This window comes from Pteropus alecto, unplaced genomic scaffold (genome assembly GCF_000325575.1).
Source record: "Pteropus alecto unplaced genomic scaffold, ASM32557v1 scaffold175, whole genome shotgun sequence".
Classification (NCBI taxonomy): Eukaryota; Metazoa; Chordata; class Mammalia; order Chiroptera; family Pteropodidae; genus Pteropus; species Pteropus alecto.
This window is the reverse complement of record NW_006437739.1, coordinates 884,700-903,770: the sequence shown is the minus strand read 5'-3', so window position 1 is coordinate 903,770 and position 19,071 is coordinate 884,700. Positions and strand designations below refer to the sequence as shown.

Genomic DNA, 19,071 nt, shown 5'->3' with positions numbered 1-19,071 from the left:
AACCTACAAAAATCTGCAAATTGATGACAATATTAGAAGACTTGCAGAAAAGATAAGAATAAGTTCTAATTTCTAACTATTACAGCAATAAACTAAGATTAGTCTTTGTACCTATTTCAACATCATCTTCAGCCTCAGCTTTAAATATATATACTTTTATTACTTCTGAACCGAATCCATCTTCTTTAACATCTTCTTGTGAACCATCACTGCCGATTTTTAATGGTGTGTTCCCCATATGCTCTAATTTTTCCCCAACATCATCCACTGTAAAATATAAAACAGAAACTATTTCAGTCAAAAAGTACCACTGACATTTAGTGAATGTTAAGCATAAGTGCAACATGAAATAATGCATTAATCTCTGAACTCACTATTCATATAATGACTTATTATGCCACAATTAAAAGTGGTATGTTTCATGAAAACACCAGTGTACAAGGTCAGATATACTACATGATCACGCTAATATAAAAAATCTATTCTCAGACTTCAATTTATATGTATGAAATATTTAATAACCATACAGCTTTAATAAAAATGGTTTGGGAAAAGATTAAATAATCTTCCATCATGCTCAACAAGTTAAATCCTAACACCAAAATTAATAACAGAAAATACATAGTACTCATAAAATAAGCTCACAGAAATAATTCCCAACTTAAATAGCAGTATTTTTTCAAGCCAATTAACATATGAAATCCTGAAGGATTTTATAAATTGGCTTTTTAGAAATCATTATAAAAATAAAATCTTAGTACTCTTAATATCCATTGAGTCAATGTAAAACAATTTCAAACCAGAAATTTTGTGTACTTCTAGATTTACCGTATACTTTACTTCAAAGTCATATACAAAGTTAAAGCAACAATATTTGAGAATATTACTTACATTTTGAGCATATTTAAAAAATATGATTCTCTAGCAACTCTAATACACAGAAATAAACATAGAGAGGCAGCCAAAATGGGGGAGACAAAGAAACATGGTGCATAAAAAAGAACACTACAAAGCTCCAGAAAAAGAACTAAACAAAATGGAGATGCAGACTTCAGAACACTGGTTTTAAGGATCTTCAATGATCTCAGTGAGAATTTCAACAAAGAGACAGGAAACATAAAACTGGAGATAGAAAAACAAACAATCAGCCAGAAATAAAGAACATAATCACTAAAATAAAGAATACATTACAGGGAATCAACAGTAGATTACATGAAGCAGAAGATCAAATTAGCGATTTGGAAGATAAGGTAGCAGAAAACACTCAACCAAAAGAGCAAAAAGAAAAAAGAATCAGTAAACACGAGGATAGGTTGAGGGGCCTCTGGGGCAACATCAAGCATGTAAATATTCACATCACAGGGGTACCAAAAGAAGAGAGTAAGGAACTGAAAACCTATTTAAAAAAATAATGACAAAATTCCCCCAACCTGGTGAATGACATAGGCATACAAGCCCAGGAAGCAAAGAGTGTCCCAAACAAGATGAACTCAAAAAGGCCCACACCAAGACACATCATCACTAAAATGGCAAAGGTTAAAAACAAAGAGAGAATCTTAAAAGCAGCAAGAGAAAAGCAGTTAGTTACCTACAAGGGAGCTCTCATAAGACTGTCAGCTAGTTTCTCAACAGAACTTTGCAGGCCAGAGAGATTGGTGAGAAACATTCATGAAAAGCAAGAACCTACAACCAAGATTCCTCTATGCAGAAGAGCTATCATTTAGACTTGAAGGACAGATAAAGTGTTTCCCAGACAAGAAAAAGCTAAAGGAGTTCATCAACACCAAACCAGTATTATAAGAAATGTTAGAGGATTAGAGGAACTTCTTTAAGAAAAAAAGATTAAAAATATGAATAATGAAATTGCAACAACTACATATCTATCAACACTTTCAATGTAAATAGATTAAATGCTCCAATCAGAAGACATAGGGTGGCTGAATGGATAAGAAAACAAGATCCTAACATGTTGCCTACAAGAGACTTACTTCAGATCAAAAGATACACACACACTGAAAGGGAGGGAAAAATATTTTTCATGCAAATGTAAACAAACAACAAAAAGCTGGGGTAGCTATACCTACATCAGACAAAATAGACTTTAAAACAAAAGCTATAACAAGAGACAAAGAAAGACCTAGTGATCCCACTTCTGGGTATTTATTCAAAGAAACCCAAAGCACTACTTCAAAGGGACATATGCATCCATATGTTCATTGCATTGATATTTACAATAGCCAAGAAATGGAAGCAACCTGGGTGTCCATCGACAGATGAATGAAGAAGAGGTGGTATATATGGACAATGGTATATATGTACAATGGATTATTACTCAGCCATGGAAAAGAATGAGATCATGCCAGCTACAACAAGATGGGTGGACCGAGAGGGTACTGTGCTGAATGGAGGAAGTCAAAGAAAGACAAATGTCACATGGTTTCACATATCTGTGGAATCTAGAGAACAGAATAAAAGGACAAACAAAACAGAAACTGATTCATAGAACATTTTGATAGTTGCTGGATGGTTGCGGTGGTTAGGGAGATGGGTAAAGAGGGGAGGGGATTAAGAAGCACAAATTGGTAGTTACAAAATAGTCATGGGATGTAGAATAGAGCACGGGGGAATATAGTCAGTAGTATTGTAATAACTATATACAGTGTCAGATGGGTACTTTATTTATCGGGATGATCACTTTGTAAGTAATGTAAATGTCTAATCACTGTGTTGTACACCTGAAACTAATATAATACTATATGTCAACTGTAATTGAAAAAAAATTTTAATTGATTTTGCTATACAATCTTTAGAAATAACTTTGTTTCACATGAATACTATGCACAAACTATGCATTGAACATATTATTAAACTTTCTTCTTTGACCATAAATATGAAACAATATATTCCCCCAAATAGTATATGCTTATCAATTTTTTCAATACTTGTCCCTAAAGAAAACTCAAATGTAATCTAAATGAAAAATCTATTCCTCCCTATTATATGTATGTCATAGTATCATATATGAAACAAAATCCTGAAGCCTCTGACTACTTCTAAACAGTTTCGGAACTACTGAAAATTAAAAAGTCATTAACTCAGTACGCTTAAATACATTTTAGAAAGATCTAAATGAGTCGAAGTCTAGTTTCTCTACTTCAGTTTCAAATTTGATATACATTTTCAAAAATATTGCTTTGGACTTTCAAAATGGTGAAAGACAAATTTCAAAAATCTGTTTTACGATGCAAAGCTACTTTAACTTTATGATTAACTATAAATAATTTCATACTATTTAAGAGTTCAAATAGTTTACTGTCCATGAAAAAAATAAACTAAATATTTTTATTCATTCATAATCCCTAATTCTATTACTACATTTTCATTAAATATTTTTTTGGGCTATGGAACAGATTAAAATGAACAAAAAAAAAAGGTGATTAAATATCTGATATTGACTTAACAGGTTATTTTAAAATATGTTGAGTAAAACAAGAAAACAGAAAAAATTAAAAGAGGCAAGTTAAATCTTTAGAAAAAAAAGTAGTTTCTCATTCTTGAAAATAGAGACATAGGATATACATAAACTTCAAGCGTCCAAAATATGAATTTCTTAATTTAGAATAATTTATATTAAATTAGTGAAATCATAAAAATACCTTCATTTGATAAACAGAATTTTATTTTTACATGAATGGTTTAAAGTCATCACTGTTCCTTCTGAGATAAACTGAATTAAAAGTATAATTCACAAAATTAAAGTTCATAAAGTAGAATTCACATTATTTTGTCATATCTCAATAGTTTGCACCATAATTTTCACTTTAAGTACTGAAATTACTGTTGCTATTCTGATTCCATTTATACATTTACTTAAGGTCCACAGTTTAATGTATCCATTATTTTCTACTTAAATTCCTCAGAATAAGCAATTTTGAAATGTATTAACTACACTTGTTCTGTATTTTAAATTCATGGAAGATGATACTATTAAAATTTTAGTTTGCAGTTTTAATAGATAAACCATCGAGTTCAGGATTTGTTCTATATTCTTTGTTACATAAAGTACAAAGTTAACAAAGACTTAATAGGCAATCAACTGACTTTAGGAATAGATCCTTAAAGACTTTTTAAAAATGCAGATAATGGTCAAAATACCTCCAAATTCAGGCTTAAACTTTTTGTTTACTGTACAGCTTGCAATATTTAAGTCCCACAGTGTTGTTTCTCAACCCATATGCCATTGCAACTCGTAAATAAGCAGGTAATATTATATACACCACGAAATTCTACTGGTGCTAAATATAACATAAAAGAGTAAAGGTGCAATGTTTGCCAACACTACAAAATGCCAATGTTTAATATTCTTTTATAGCCCATTGGCACAATATGATTAAATTTCATTTTAGCAAAATGGATAACATTCCTTTTAAAAAACTTAGTAGGCTTTTTACTGTACCCTTTATGTTACCTAGCAAAATTATATGGTGGATATGACATTATCAGTATAGAGTATATGATGTACCATACGAATGGGGTCAGGATATGTGTTAAAGGATTTATATTTCATAATGCTGAAACAAACAAAAATTAGTAACATTTAATTACAAAGGTGTTCTACTCCCAGGTATATGCCCAAGAGATCTGAAAACATGTATCTGCAGAAAAACTTGTACATGAATGTTCATAGCAGCACTATGAATAATATCAAATTATAATCAATAATAAAAAGGAATGAAGTATTGACATGTGCTACAATATGGATGATCCTTGAAAGCATTATGCTAAGTCAAAGAGGCCAGACACAAAAGGCCACATATAATTCCAGTTACATAAAATGTTTAGAATAGGCAAATCTATAGTGACAGAAATTGAACTAGTGGTTGCCTGGGGTCGGGTGAAGTGGGGAGAATTATAATCAATAATAAAAAGGAATGAAGTATTGACATGTGCTACAATATGGATGATCCTTGAAAGCATTATGCTAAGTCAAAGAGGCCAGACACAAAAGGCCACATATAATTCCAGTTACATAAAATGTTTAGAATAGGCAAATCTATAGTGACAGAAATTGAACTAGTGGTTGCCTGGGGTCGGGTGAAGTGGGGAGGGTGAAGGGTGACTGATAAAGGGTATGAAGTTTCTTTTTGAGGTAAAGAAAAATTCTAAAATTGATGTGGTACAATTCTTTGAATATATTAAAAACCACTGAACTGTATACCTTAAATGGGTGAATTGTATGGCATGAAAATTATACCTCAACAAAGCTGTTATATTAAAAAAAAATACAATATGTTAACTTTTCTCTTTTACCCCTGAAACTGGTGAGGTTCATGAGATCTCTCATAGTGACCCTATCAAGATATTTTGCTTTATATACAAATATGTTCCTGAAATAACTATAAGCTGATTTTATAGGTCAATAAAAAATTTAAATGCATTATATTGGTTCATCATTATTTAAAGGAACCTCCCTCCTTCAGTGAAGCTTTTCATAAAAGAAATCATCGCCTATAAAATGTCTTATGGGTGTGAGGTATTTTTAAAGAAAAACCTATCTAGGGTCACTTTATACAGATAAAGCTTTCCTATATTAATTTCCAAGTTACTTTAGCACAACTGGCAAAGCCTAAGCATCTGCTAAGATAAAGAATTTGTGACGTTTTGCCTAAAAGTGGAAAAAACTTAGATGCACCTCACATATTGAGAGAAGACAAACCCTCTACCCCTTAAACTCAACTATTGACAATATTTCCTTACAGGATTACTCAGAGATTCAGGAACAAGACAAAGGTCTGTTTTAAGTCTTCAACTTTATCTCTTAGATATTTTGAAAATCTCTACCTTGAGGGAAAAAAACAGAGGACTTTTTAAAGTAACATTGATGCCTGTCAAGACAATTTATTCTCTAACACGTGAAAGGTTCAATGGCAAACAGAAACCAAGAGGTAAAGAAAATGAAGTAAAGATTAAGAGATAAAAAAAAAAAAAAAAGAAAAACTAAATCGAAATAGAATAAAATATATGAATATGGTAAGAAACAATACCTAGCCACAATTTGAATATTATAACTATTATAAAAATGGTCAAGGATCTGGATGGTGGGAAGACGGGTGATATAAAAAATGTTTAATTTTTGTATAATTATACATCTCATTTTCCACAATAAAAAAAAAAATTTAAGTTTTAAAGGATTTAAAAAAAAAGTCGCTGTTTCTTTACCAATGATTAAGGCTTTAATTAATTCCCAGTCCAAATTTCTCTTTGAATGACCTGCAGCAGTTCCAATCTTATTCAAGCAATACAGTGTCCTTTATAATTTTCAGTCTAAATCTATTAGATTAGGACAGAGATCCTTTGCATTTGGTATACATATAAGGTAATATCAAGATAAATATTCTAAATGAAAATATTCTAGAAACTTTTTTTAAAAAATTCCTTTTGCAGAGTTAAATCATAGAAGATAAGGTATGACTATCCATAATACATATAATGTCTAAATTTTAGACCACTTTAATACCAAAGAGTTTAATCTGACAAGTGTCCCGTAAGGGTGAAGAGGGGAGGGTGAAAGGTGAATTTATTTTAGTACAGAAACACTACCAACTTTTGCCACATCATTTTATGTAACCATAACCATAAGTTGTTTTTTAATGTCAGGTTAAGATGTAAATATGGAATTGCTTTAGTAATTCATCTCCATTTAATGAGGTAATAATGTTTGCACAGTCTTTTAGTGGCTTAAATCATTCCTTTAAAAATAAATATTCACCTTCGAAAGTGCTTATAGAGGAAAAAGTTAACACACTAGACTTCAGAAGCACATTTACAAATTAAATTAATCTAATTTATTTTTCACTTTAAATTCACTGATACACACATATAACATACAATCACTTTATACACACATACATATACTCTACCTGGCGATGCACTTCCCAATCAACTATTTCTTTTTATTTAAAAAAGGATAAAAATAACATATACACAAACAATGGAATATTAAGCAGCAATAAAAAATAATAATTTTTTGCCATTTGCGACAACATGAATGGATCTTGACTGTTATGATAAGTGAAGTAAGTCAGGCAAAGAAAGACAAATACCATATGGTTTTACTTACATACGGAATCTAAAAACAACAAAACCAGACTCATAGAAACAGAGACCAAATGGATAATTACCAGAGGGAAGAGGGTGGAGGGATAGATGAATAGGGGAAAGGGAATATAATCAGTAACATTGTGACAAGTTTACACAGTGGCAGATGATTGCAAGAATTAGCGGGATGATCACATCATAAGGTATAAAAATGTCAAATCACTATATTGTACACTTTAAACTAATATAATCAATATAAGATTGTATACCAACTATACTTAAATGAAAAAATAAATAATAATAAAAAAAGAACAAAGATCCTCCATGGAAAAGTCAAGTCTTTATCTAATTTTTACTACTTCTGGCACAATCCCTTCAAATTTTATAAATAGACATACCTCTTCAAGCTTCATCAATAATTTATCATTAAATTTTTATTATTATTGCTGTTCAGGCAAACCCACCACCGCAAATGAGAACAAGATTATTTCTATCTTCCTTCTCCATATAGAATGTCTTGAGGACATTGTAAAGCAGTTTGAAATAAACACGTTACAGTATTTTTGCATGCAAATACACACATATTTACACAAACAGAACACTATAGAGAGAACTATAAAACACAATCTAGGTTTATGATTTGCTTCTCAAGTATTTAGCAAAATACCTAATTACACATTTCTTAACATTATTCTTAAATTCCCAAGTAAAATTGAACTGACAAACCCAGTACCTGCCATATTTAAAAAGCAGTGGTCGCATAAAATAAACTTGCCATTTTGAAATATGTATATTTGCCATTAAAATTTTGTATCAGTTAATCTTCTTATTGAACCTTGCAAATCTGTATTTCTGTTTTAAGATATTAATAAATTGCATTATTTTACTTCATTCTGGGAATGAACTTTCACTAAATTAAAAATTTGAACAAGTTTTAAAAAGCATCTCAACACAACTTTGAAAAGTCATTTTTCAAAAAGATTACCCCCTTGACTTTCATTAAATAGATCTCCATCCCAGAAAACCTTTCTAGGTTATATAAAAATCAATCCAAGTAATTATGGACTTTATGTTTCACTTACAAGATATCATTAAGTAGTCTTCAGAAGTGCTCTTGACATCATCGTCATCATCATCATCATCTTCGGTTTTAATAGTAACTGTAGAACCAGGAATACCACCAGCTGCTTGAATCACAGTTTCTGTATCTGAATTAGTTACAAGAACCTCCTCTGATACCATTGTTGGAGAGTCAACTCCTGAAACACAATCTTGGACCACATGTTCTAAGTGTCCATCAGGACCAGTGACAAGGTCAGCCACAAAAACCTGCTCAGGTACTCTAACAGTTTCTGTAATTAGCTCAGAAGTCAAGATGTGATCACCATCATCTTCCTCTAAATCTTCTTCAATGGCAACATCAGCTTCAAGTACAGCTTCAGGAACAATTACACCTTCTGTTACTACATCAGTCTCGGTGATGATATCAGGCCCATGGACAACTTCAGCTGCAAGGCCATGATCAAGAGTTATCCCATCATCTGTGACAACATCAGAAACTAATACAGCCTCAGGCACTGAAACAACAATATGGTCTCCATCGATATGTGCAGTACCAGCCATTCCAGCCACTATAATACAAACAATTATCCAAAAAAGCAAAGTTATTTTATTAATTAAAAATACTGTACTTAACATATCAGATGACATAAAGTAATTTAAGTATGAAATAGTCTTGTGAGGTCTGTAGTCTAGTTAACAGTAATGCACCGATGTTAATTTCCTCATTTTGATATTGTACTGCAGTTACATAAGATGTCACCATTGAAAGAAGAGGAGTAAAGGGTACACGGGACCCTATGTACTATTTTTCCTACTTCCTGTGAGTCTAGTATTTCAAAACTTAAAATAAAAAGGACACACAAACATAAAAGAGTGCTAACATGTTCAATTAATAATAAGACAAGCTTAATACATTATAAAATATATATTATAAGCTCATAAATCCCTGAACTTCTTTAACTTACAAGAATTACTATATTCTTTCAACATCTGAATTATGGGGAAAAAACAAACCCATTTTAGACAAAGATCTGGTTTGATTTTAAAAATCATACATATGGACTCCAAATTGTATTAAATTCTAAATTAGTAAATCTGCAGGAACAAAGCTTAATATAATGCTTTTCTTGAGCATCATGGTAAACACCAATTCATAATTCCCTTGTAATATTTTGAGTGTAAAAATCTCTTCATGAGGAACTCTGTTAAATTCTGCTTCCCTGAGGTGGTACAGTGAACAACTTAACAGAGTTTGTAGACGAGGTGATAATAAAATTATCTACACAAAATAATCCAGTACAAAGCCTTTTCCACATGATGATCACTTTCTATAAAGTAATACCTGAAAGAGTGCTATTTGCTATACAGTGTTCACTATTATTAACCAATTTATTATGGAAGTTAGTTAACAAGTTAAGATGGAGGCCAATGGACACTGTTAATACCTTAACCCATCAAAAAATAAAGTGAGCAGAGAAAGCTGCCTGTCAGGATTATCTTCCTTTCAATCCTTTTGTATCCTTCTTACCATTCTCAAAGCCTCACCTAAACCACCATATTACTCCCCACCCCCAAAATGTGGCCTCAATCTTGAAAATCTGGTAGACTAAGGGAATATATATATACATACAATTAGTACTTTCTATTCACTTATTATTCCACTGGCCATTTCCGAGAATGAGAGGGGAATTCCATATTTAGCATTCAACCAACTGGAAATAGGGTTTTTAGCAAGAAAAAATTAAATGTTAAGCCTATAAAATTTACAGAATTGGAATTACATGTACATAAACAATAAAATTAGTATTTTATAAAATATTTTCACAAGTCAGACTTAAAATATGGGAAATTCCATTTATTTTAGAGCGCTGTTGGAGGTTACTTTGGTTCCTGAGAGGACACTAGGGAAGGATGGAATATGCTACTGCTGGCCTGGTTCAGATTAACCTGGTTGAGAAGATTCTAAAAAGATGGAATAAAGTGTTTTTCAGTTCACCTAGCCTCTACTCTAGTAGGAACTTACAGGTCAAACTAAATCAGAATTAAACTAAAATAAATCCAAATATGCTTGTTTATACTGAACTAAATAACCTCACAGATCCTAGACCAATAATTGATGAGTTCTCCACAGGGATTACTCAGACCAAGATTCAACGTCTCCTATGAAATCTTGCTCTTTCTTCTTATAGTTTATCTGTTAGATTCCACTGAATTTCTAAACAAAGAGACTTATTCAGCTATACACAAAGGTATATTTATTGAGCACTGACTATGCACCAAACAACCTACTAATACTTTTATATATATTATCCCATTTAAGTCTCAGAACAACTGTACAACAAGGTGAGTTGTTATTTTACCCATTTTAGATATGAAGTAACTATGGTTTAGGGAGATTAAATAGGCTTGTCCAAGGCTCAAGCTGGGAACTGAACTCATTGTTTGACTCCAGACCTGATTTTTTTTCCTACTGGTTAAAAAAGAATAGAACTTATTTACTCTAACGACCGTTTTAGAGATTTATAGGGTTAACCACTACTAAAGAAATAGTTTGAAAAGGAGTGAAAAGACCTATCTTACAGTCACTTATTTAAATTTTAAAGCATTTAGTAAGCAGCATTAAGTGGCATTAAAAATTTATCTCACTAGGCAGCAAATTATAAGCAGTAAGACAAAAATCATGTAGAAAGTGTGAAATCAAATAGATACCAGATAACAATAAAAAACAAGTCATCATTTCAAACATTTTCCATTTTACTAAAGTTATTTCATTTACACGTGAATACCTAGAATTTCACCAGAGTAGTAGTATAAAGTTTGGTGTTTGTCAGGTCTGCCTTGGGTTGTTTTGCTATTTAAGTCCCAAAGCAACACAGACTTTCTACAGCAATAAAATCTTAAACAACTATTAAATTTAATGGCACAGATTCCAAAGACAACCATTACACTGAGACCTGAGTAAGGTTATTAGATAATGTTGTAAATTTTAAAATTTCAAATATCCTTCCATAAAATGGGTCTAATGAATTTCTGAATTAAATTCATGTTTCAGATTCTTAGCCATTCTATCCCAACCAAGAATCAGAGAATTTAGAGATTTCGTGTCACAAAATATATTTACTTGGTTATCTCTACCTATATATGCTAAACTCTATTTCACAAATATCATTAATTAATGGGGTTACAAATATCTAAGATTTTATGTTAGCAGAAATTTAAAGAGAATGTATTTGAAATTTTAGAATTTAGAGAGTTTAATGGCAGGGAAGAAACTATGCACAGAAGGACTGCTTTCAGAAAGAAACCTAAATTACCAGGGCTAAAATTTCTTTGTCAAAAATCCTCCCAATAAAGGTCCCTTTAGGTTTAGACCTGTTTGATACCTTTGCATTTCTTAAAATATCATACAAAAGTATAACATTTATGCATGAAATTGAGCTTGGAACTGCACATCAAAAAAATATAGAGTACCTGCCTTCTAAGATTTCAGACTTACCAAGGAAAAATGGAAACCTAACCTATACTCAGATCAACATCATTCCTGAACACAAATGAGTGAACATTACCCTTATTAGCTCTTTCTGATCTAACTGGATAATCAACAAAATAATTTAACCAAAAATGTAAAAACAATTTAGTTGCCATCTACTTGTCTATATTTAAAGGAGTATAAAAATTAAATTAAAAAATAATTTAAAAAGAATGCCTCCTTTCAAAAACCACAAACTACTACTAGGTAGCTGAGTCATAAACACTTGTATAACAAAAAACTGTGGCTTTAAATTTTTTCTGGTATAAATAAGTTGATTTACTCTATTAAATTCATTTAGAAAGGGTTTTAAATTAAAAATCTGGAAGTAGTTCTCAATTTTTTTCCATTTTATTAATCACAATAAGACAGGGGATAGTGAATGAAAATTTTGCCTTCTATCCCATAACATGTTTACATGAGTATAACTGTGTCTACATATGTATGTATGTGCATTCTCCCCAATTCAAATGAAAGGTACTCCAAGAAGATGTGCTGTTTACTCTGTGGCTTCAGGTACACCTTAGCACATCACCATATGTTTCCAAGGGCACTTACACTCCAGTCTAAGATGCAAAGCTTTAGGTTAAACAGAAAAGCATTAAAACACAAATGAATTAAAAATATTTCAACAACTCAATTGTCTGTTAATTGATGAATGGATAAACTAAATGTAGTTTTTATCTTTGCAGTGGAATATTATTTGTTAGTAAAAAGGAATGGAATACTGATACATGCTACAACATGGATGAAACTCGAAAACATCATACTGATTGAAAGAAGCCAGACACAAAAGGCCACATGTGGTACAATTCCACTTATTTGAAATATCCAGAATAGGTAAATCCATAAGCAGAAAGATTAGTGGTTGCCTAAGTCTAGGGGTAAGGGGGTAGGGAGTGACTGCTTATGAGTATGAGGTTTATTTTTACGATGACTAAATGTTCTAAAATTAGGTAGTGGTGATGGCTGCACAACTTTGTGATTATACTAAAACCCGCTGAATTATATTCTTTCACATTGGTGAATCACATGGTACTTTAATTATATTGCAATAAAAATACAACAAAAAGAATATACATAAAAATATTTCAATATGCATGTTTTACTTCTCTAGCAGCTAAAAAGAAATGAAGTATTAGATATAATAAGGGATTAAACCTCAAAACATTGAGGAATGATGAAAAGGAAGGTAAGAGGAATACCTAATATTCACCAGCACCAATCAGACATTTTTTTTTCCAATTTTTGAAAGGAATCACGCTTTACTTGTTAACAGGCAACTTCTTCAGGATTGAAGAGGGGTCTGGCATGTTACCAAATTTTACAGAGTAGGTAACATTTTGTATTAAATGGAGAAAATAGTGTATATCTTCCATTTAAAAATATCTTAATATTTTTTAAAGGTAAAAAATTAAAGTTGACATTTCAACCAAAACTTAACACATTGAAGTTCAAACGTTCCAATATTTAAAAAACAATCTCTAGCAAAGAATTCACAAGATTTGTGAAATCTCTTACTCTGCAGCAACTTTGTCCTTCTAGAATTTATTCCTGTACTTTTTTTTTTTCACTCCAAATCACTTCTAAGTCATCCATAATCAATACAACTCACTTCTGGCTCTTAGTAGAATAAATCCATGATTTCTTTCTATTTCATCAATTTAATCTTCAACTAACACACTATACCTTTATTCACCAGGCAGAAACGTCAAGGAATCAAAGAATTGGAAAGGACCTTAAATGTTATCTAGTCTGACCCCCTTGTAAAAGCGAATTAAGTAATTTGCCCGTTTACACAGATAGTTAATAAACTGCCACAGCTAGTATCCGATTTTTCTGACTCTCATTACTTCAGACTTTACGACAGGGGACAATTCAAATGTAATGAAGTTCAAGTGTAAATGAAAACACTATAGTGGCATTTTCTTAATTGAGCAAAGAATCCCCATCCTTAATTTCATCTTTGGTAATTCCATAATACTTCATGTCTTCTCTTTACTTTTTATCCCAATTTACCATTTGTCTTTTGTACTCTCATATGCTCACGCTGATCTTTTCTTCAATTCTTATCACCCTATCCCCTGCCTCTTATACTTCAGATACTTGTCTCTTCTATAATTCAGATCGACCCTGCCCAAATTCAGTTTCTTTGTGGACTGTCAATGGATTCTTAGCATCTTCATCCAAATGACTACTGTTAAGAAGCTCCTGAAAAACGGCCACAAAAGTAGGGAATATATTTTTTTTTTTTAAAGTAATGCTATTAGTAACAACTTTCTGAGAATATAGTAACGGAATATAATAAATCGCCTAATGCATAATTTTCCTATATCACTATATAAGCATCTTTTTAAAAATGACTGAAGTACTTCCTTTTTCAGCTTTATTAACGATTCAACTTAAAATGTATTTTAGAAAGCTAGTTTAATATTTCCTAGATGTGAGAACTGATAGTTATTTATGCAAATTGAGTTTTACACTCCCAATGACATATTACCACTATATTCCAAGTTTCTTACCTCAATCTTCCCACAAAATTTTAAAAATTATTTTAAGCAGACTATATACATATAGCTTTACCTTAAGGAAATAAACCCTGCAAATATATTTTCCTGGCAAAAGAACAGTTTTTTTCATTCTCTCTCCTTCCTCAATGTAGTTTTGATATTTAGTTTGTTATGACTTTTAAAAAAAGAAAGAAAAAATACAACAAAGAAAATGCTTTACCAAAATCCTGCATAATCATGGTATGGGCCATTCTAGAGTCTGATGTGTGCAATCCAAGACTTCCTCCACCTGAATCCATACTTAGCAAAGTTCATTCACATATCTCTGTAAAAGAAATGATTTTTAAAACAGTTTAAATACATTTAGGCCAGTTAGTTGTTTTGAGAATAGAAATGCAATTGAAAATATGCCTCTCAACCAGGTGTGCAAATCTCATTACAAAGAAAAACAAAACAAAAACTTTGATTAAATGTTTTATGTGACAACCATAAATAAAAGAAGGGAAGTTAACCAAAGATAATGGAGAATAAGACACAGTTAAGGGTGATGAGCAATAGGGAAGTGATAGAAGCAAGCAAAAGAACAAAAACTGTAACACTGAGGTTCCAGTTAAAACTGTTATAAAAGCAGAAGAAAAATAACAAGTGACAGACAATAGTTGGATAGTTATACGTTACTAGAGGACTCAGGTGTCTAGCATTAGTGAATTTCATTCGGTGGCTCTCATCCATTTCTTCGAGACCCAGATCAGCCCTGCAGCGGAGCTCTGGAGATAAACTTGTGTTTCACCACTGGTTCCCGGGGTTCTACTTATAATGTAAAATGTTCTATCCCAGTTTCCCTGGAGTTCTTTGAGTCAGTAAGGACTTCCGAGCTCACTCTACTATATTCTCTTGTTTCACAGTTTTGAGGACTCATGAAACATGACTGCTTCCTAAATATGGTAGAGATAAGATCAATCACATACCAACATTTAGCAAAATAGTTTCTTCCAGAAGAATATTGTTTACTTGTAATTGTATAACAGATCTTTTTTCCATTAATGATTAAGAAAGTCATGCTAGCTTCATGCTCATTTTGAAAGCAAGGGCTCAACATATTTCATTCAGTTCAAATGACTTATCCTATATCTAAGATGACCAGATAATATAGAACCGAAAGTTAGATGGCTGTCACTCAGCATATTTCTTACAATTACACATCTGCATTTCCCTTTCAAACATAAGTAAATCAATCAAAAAAAAATCTGCCAATTTTATAAAACATTTATCTCATTTTTAGATAGGAATGTTTAATAAACAGAGTTATATTGCACAAAAGATGAGATTACATCACTAATGAAAGTTTTAGAAAGCTGCCATGTAAAACAACTTTATCTATCCTTAAGTACAGGAGATAACTAAGATTCTCCCTGCACTCTGCCTTAAAGTTCTATAGGTGTGCAGGAGGCAGGATTGTCTAACAGAGTAACCTCTAGCAACATTTGAGTCATGTGTATAAAAATCCTACAGCAGTAGGTGACATTTCTGTGTATCAAACGATTCAGACAAAATTATTTTACATTTTATATATGAACAAAATTACAAGGTTTTAGAAATTCTTAGCTTTATCTTTTTTCAAATACCACATTGTTTTCTGCCTTCAAAATGAAGTCGAGAGTTCACAATAAACTACCTGTGTTCAGAGATAAATTAAAATGCCATAAGGACTTATGTTTAACATTAAAAATAGTACTATTTCAACTTTAATTATAGTAATTACATTCTTGATCACAAAACTAATAGAACAATTATAAAGGTCTTAAAAACGTTTTAAACACTTAATTTTGTTTAGTTACTGAATAAAACACTGTAATTTCTTAATCACCTTAATATAGTGTCTTGAAGAATTTGTAGATTTTCTTACATATTGTAAAATAAAATCTGCAGCAATTTCGTTTTTATTTTTCCTTCTGAACTATGTTATTTTCTTGGAAAAATGTTCTCTTTACCTATTGTAAAAATACATTTAAAATTAGATATTTTAAAACATTTTAAACCAAATCTCTTAAACAAACTAAGAATTTTTCTTTACATATATTTATTTTATTCTTTACACTTTTAATGTGCAGGGTGAAGTTGAGAAGAGATCATATGCTCAAATCTGTTAATCTAAAAAGCAACCAATAGAAACAGCTATCTATTATGATATAAGCAACATTATTACACTTAGAATTGGACTGCTTGATTACACCAAAATTTTCTCTAAAGCACATTTTAAAAATTACTAGCAACACCATATTTTGGAAAATGAAAGAGAACCAAGGGTAAGTTTTATCTTTGCCAAATCCAGAGAAAAATCTGCACTAGAGCTCAGTGAAGCGTAAAAATTTGAACACAGTGGAACTACTATGGAAAGTATCACACTACGAATTTCAAATAAATAAATTGGAGCATCTTTTCTTCCCATATAGGACGTTTCAATAAAATCAATAATAAATGAAGTATGAGAACGGCAGTGTAAGTATTCAATAGCCAATAGAAATAGCTCAGCTTCTAGGTCTTCTCAGGAGTCTATCTCACATTCTTTATTGTATGGAGGTTACCACCAAGTAAGCTTCAAGTAAACATCTTTCCAGCAATGCACGGGGAGCAGAAATCTCTCTCCTCTTCTCTTTCTCTTCTCTCTCTCTCTCACACACACACACACGCGCGCGCGCGCGCGCGCACGCACACACACACACACACACACACACGCACACACACACACACACTCTTTACTCTCAGTCTCTCCTTTATCTCCTTTAAACATAGCTCATTCAGGACCCAGCTTCTAGGTGATGTAAATAGGGTAAGGGATGGAAGAGAAATCCTGAGGCAGCAGAGCAAGAGAATGCGAAAGTAGTATTTGCAGATATAGGAGACAAAGGAACCCTGGCAAGAGCAGTATTGCTGCTTTGGACGCAACCCTCTTCCCCCATAAGTCTCCCTTTCCCAAGACCATGCCAAGTTTCAATCATTTCGAGCAGAACACACACACGTGCCCTCTCATATATTACCCATCTGACCGGATCTTAAACCGAACAAGAGAACCTTCGCTGTGGAAAGGCGGAGAGCCAAGAGACAAGAATACCCTTTCCCCTCCTCCTTCCTCTCACTTGGCGCAGCGGTCGAGACCGCTGCTACCTTCGCTGTGCTGCCCAACCCCTGAATCTTCCTACCGCTCCCTCTGCCTGGCTACATGGGAGACGGCTGGGAACCAAAATGGTGGTGTTTCAGCGGAGGCGACACTTGCCGCACACGCCCCCCCCCTCCGGCTCTGACGGCTCCCTATCCCCTAAAATGCCCGATTTGGTGCCACCTCCACGCAAACGCCACCATCCCTCGCGCATTCCAAGGTTACTAGTCGCGGGGGCGGGGGCTGGGGAGGGGTGGCCGAGCGAGTGAAAGGAATATGGGGGTGGGGGGATCGCAGAAAGAAAATGCCAGGGGGACGTCGCATTCTTCACTACACTGTTTTGTTTTCCGCCATTTTCCCGTCGCCCTAAACTACCGACGGCCTCAACGACGGCTCTCACCCCCAGGGTCTCTGGCCTACGGGAAGAAGAGGTCGGCTGAGGAGGACACATTTACTTCCCTCAATCCCTCCGGCCCTCAGCCGCAGCCGAGGACAAAAACTGTGAGCCCGAGGGGGAGGGAAAGCTTAGAGACTAGACGCCACTTCCATTGTTCCCTTCTCCCTACACCACACGCTGGGTGTGAGCCTCTCCTCGCCTCTCCTCTCCTCACAGGAGCGACACTGAGCGCAGCGGACCCAAGTCCCTCCACTTTCTCCTCCAGAGTCTCCTTACCTGCTGCCGCTGCCACTGCCGCTAGCGCCGCCACCGCCGCTAGGATTCTGACCGCGCTCCGGATTTCTGCGGGGGGCGGCAGCTATGGATCCGTACGGTCCTCACATTCGGGTTTCCGAGGTTCCGCAGCCCGAACCAATCACAAGCTACTCTGCGTCTGGGAGGCGCGCCGCCTTGTCTTCCTTTATAACGCTGCTGACTTGCTGAGGTTGCATTACGTCACACTACCAGTGCTGCAGGGTAGGGGGCCAGAGGGGGTGCGCGCGCAGGCGCGCGCGCGCGGGAGCTCTGGAAGCCCGCGCTGGGTTTGTGCTTAGAGACCCAGCGGACTGAACAGTGGGGGCTGCAGCGCCAGGCGAGTCCAAATGCGCAATCCTTGATCTTGGCGCGCCTGTAAGGAGTTTCTGTGGGAAGATTTTCCGTTTTCCAGGTTTCCCAAGAGAGAGGAAGAGGGGGAGGGGGAATCAGTGTCTGAGTGGCCGCTCACTGAATCTCTAATAGATGTTGAACGACGTTAAAAAAATCGGCCCTACCCTCGAGGATTTGACCAATTAGGCCAACCAGAGGATAAGAGGGTATGCCTCTCCCCAGTAAAACCTGTGTGTATTTTGCAGTTTCCCTCCCTCCCTTCATTCTTTTTATATACCGTAATGGTAGACAAGTAAAGAAGAAAGAGTGAAGAAAGGCATAGAAAGGGAAGGTGAACAAGGGACCTAAATAAAGTGAACACTAAATATCTCTTGAATATGTCACCTTCAACTTGTGTCTGCACAAAATGGGAGAACAGTGAGAAAGTCTGGTGATGGGTGGGGAAAAAGTGATGAGATGTGAATAAAAGGTTCCATTTGCAAAGGTCCTTATACTGTATTCTGAAATTTTAGCTCTAGTACTATGAGCATTTGGAATGAATAACAGCGTTTTAAGCAGTGCCTAAGTAATTTGAATATCTTAAAAATAAAACATGTTATTGTTCTCGATTAGCTAGACAATTTCTCCAGATCTCTTAACCTAATATACCATTACAGGTTTTGAGAAAAAATAA

The 19,071-nt window shown here is 34.0% G+C and overlaps 1 protein-coding gene across 11 annotated transcripts in view; it reads right to left on the bottom strand.

Moving 5' to 3' along the window:
- ZNF711 (zinc finger protein 711) overlaps positions 1–18,210 on the bottom strand; it is a 26,437-nt gene extending 8,227 nt beyond the window's left edge. For 2 of the 11 annotated variants that reach the window (XM_025048876.1, XM_025048882.1), the window contains exons 1-6: positions 18,030–18,210; positions 16,067–16,190; positions 14,878–15,134; positions 14,420–14,524; positions 8,181–8,741; positions 112–267 (exon numbers count right to left, since the gene is read on the bottom strand). In XM_025048876.1, coding sequence (XP_024904644.1) covers positions 112–267; positions 8,181–8,741; positions 14,420–14,498 — 796 coding nt within the window. In that variant the 5' untranslated portion in view covers positions 14,499–14,524; positions 14,878–15,134; positions 16,067–16,190; positions 18,030–18,210. Of the gene's footprint in view, positions 1–111; positions 268–8,180; positions 8,742–14,419; positions 14,525–14,872; positions 15,135–16,066; positions 16,191–18,029 lie in introns of all 11 variants that reach the window. The other 9 variants (XM_025048880.1, XM_025048881.1, XM_025048878.1 and 6 more) reach the window with 8 other exon arrangements.
- Positions 18,211–19,071: the final 861 nt, after the last annotated feature.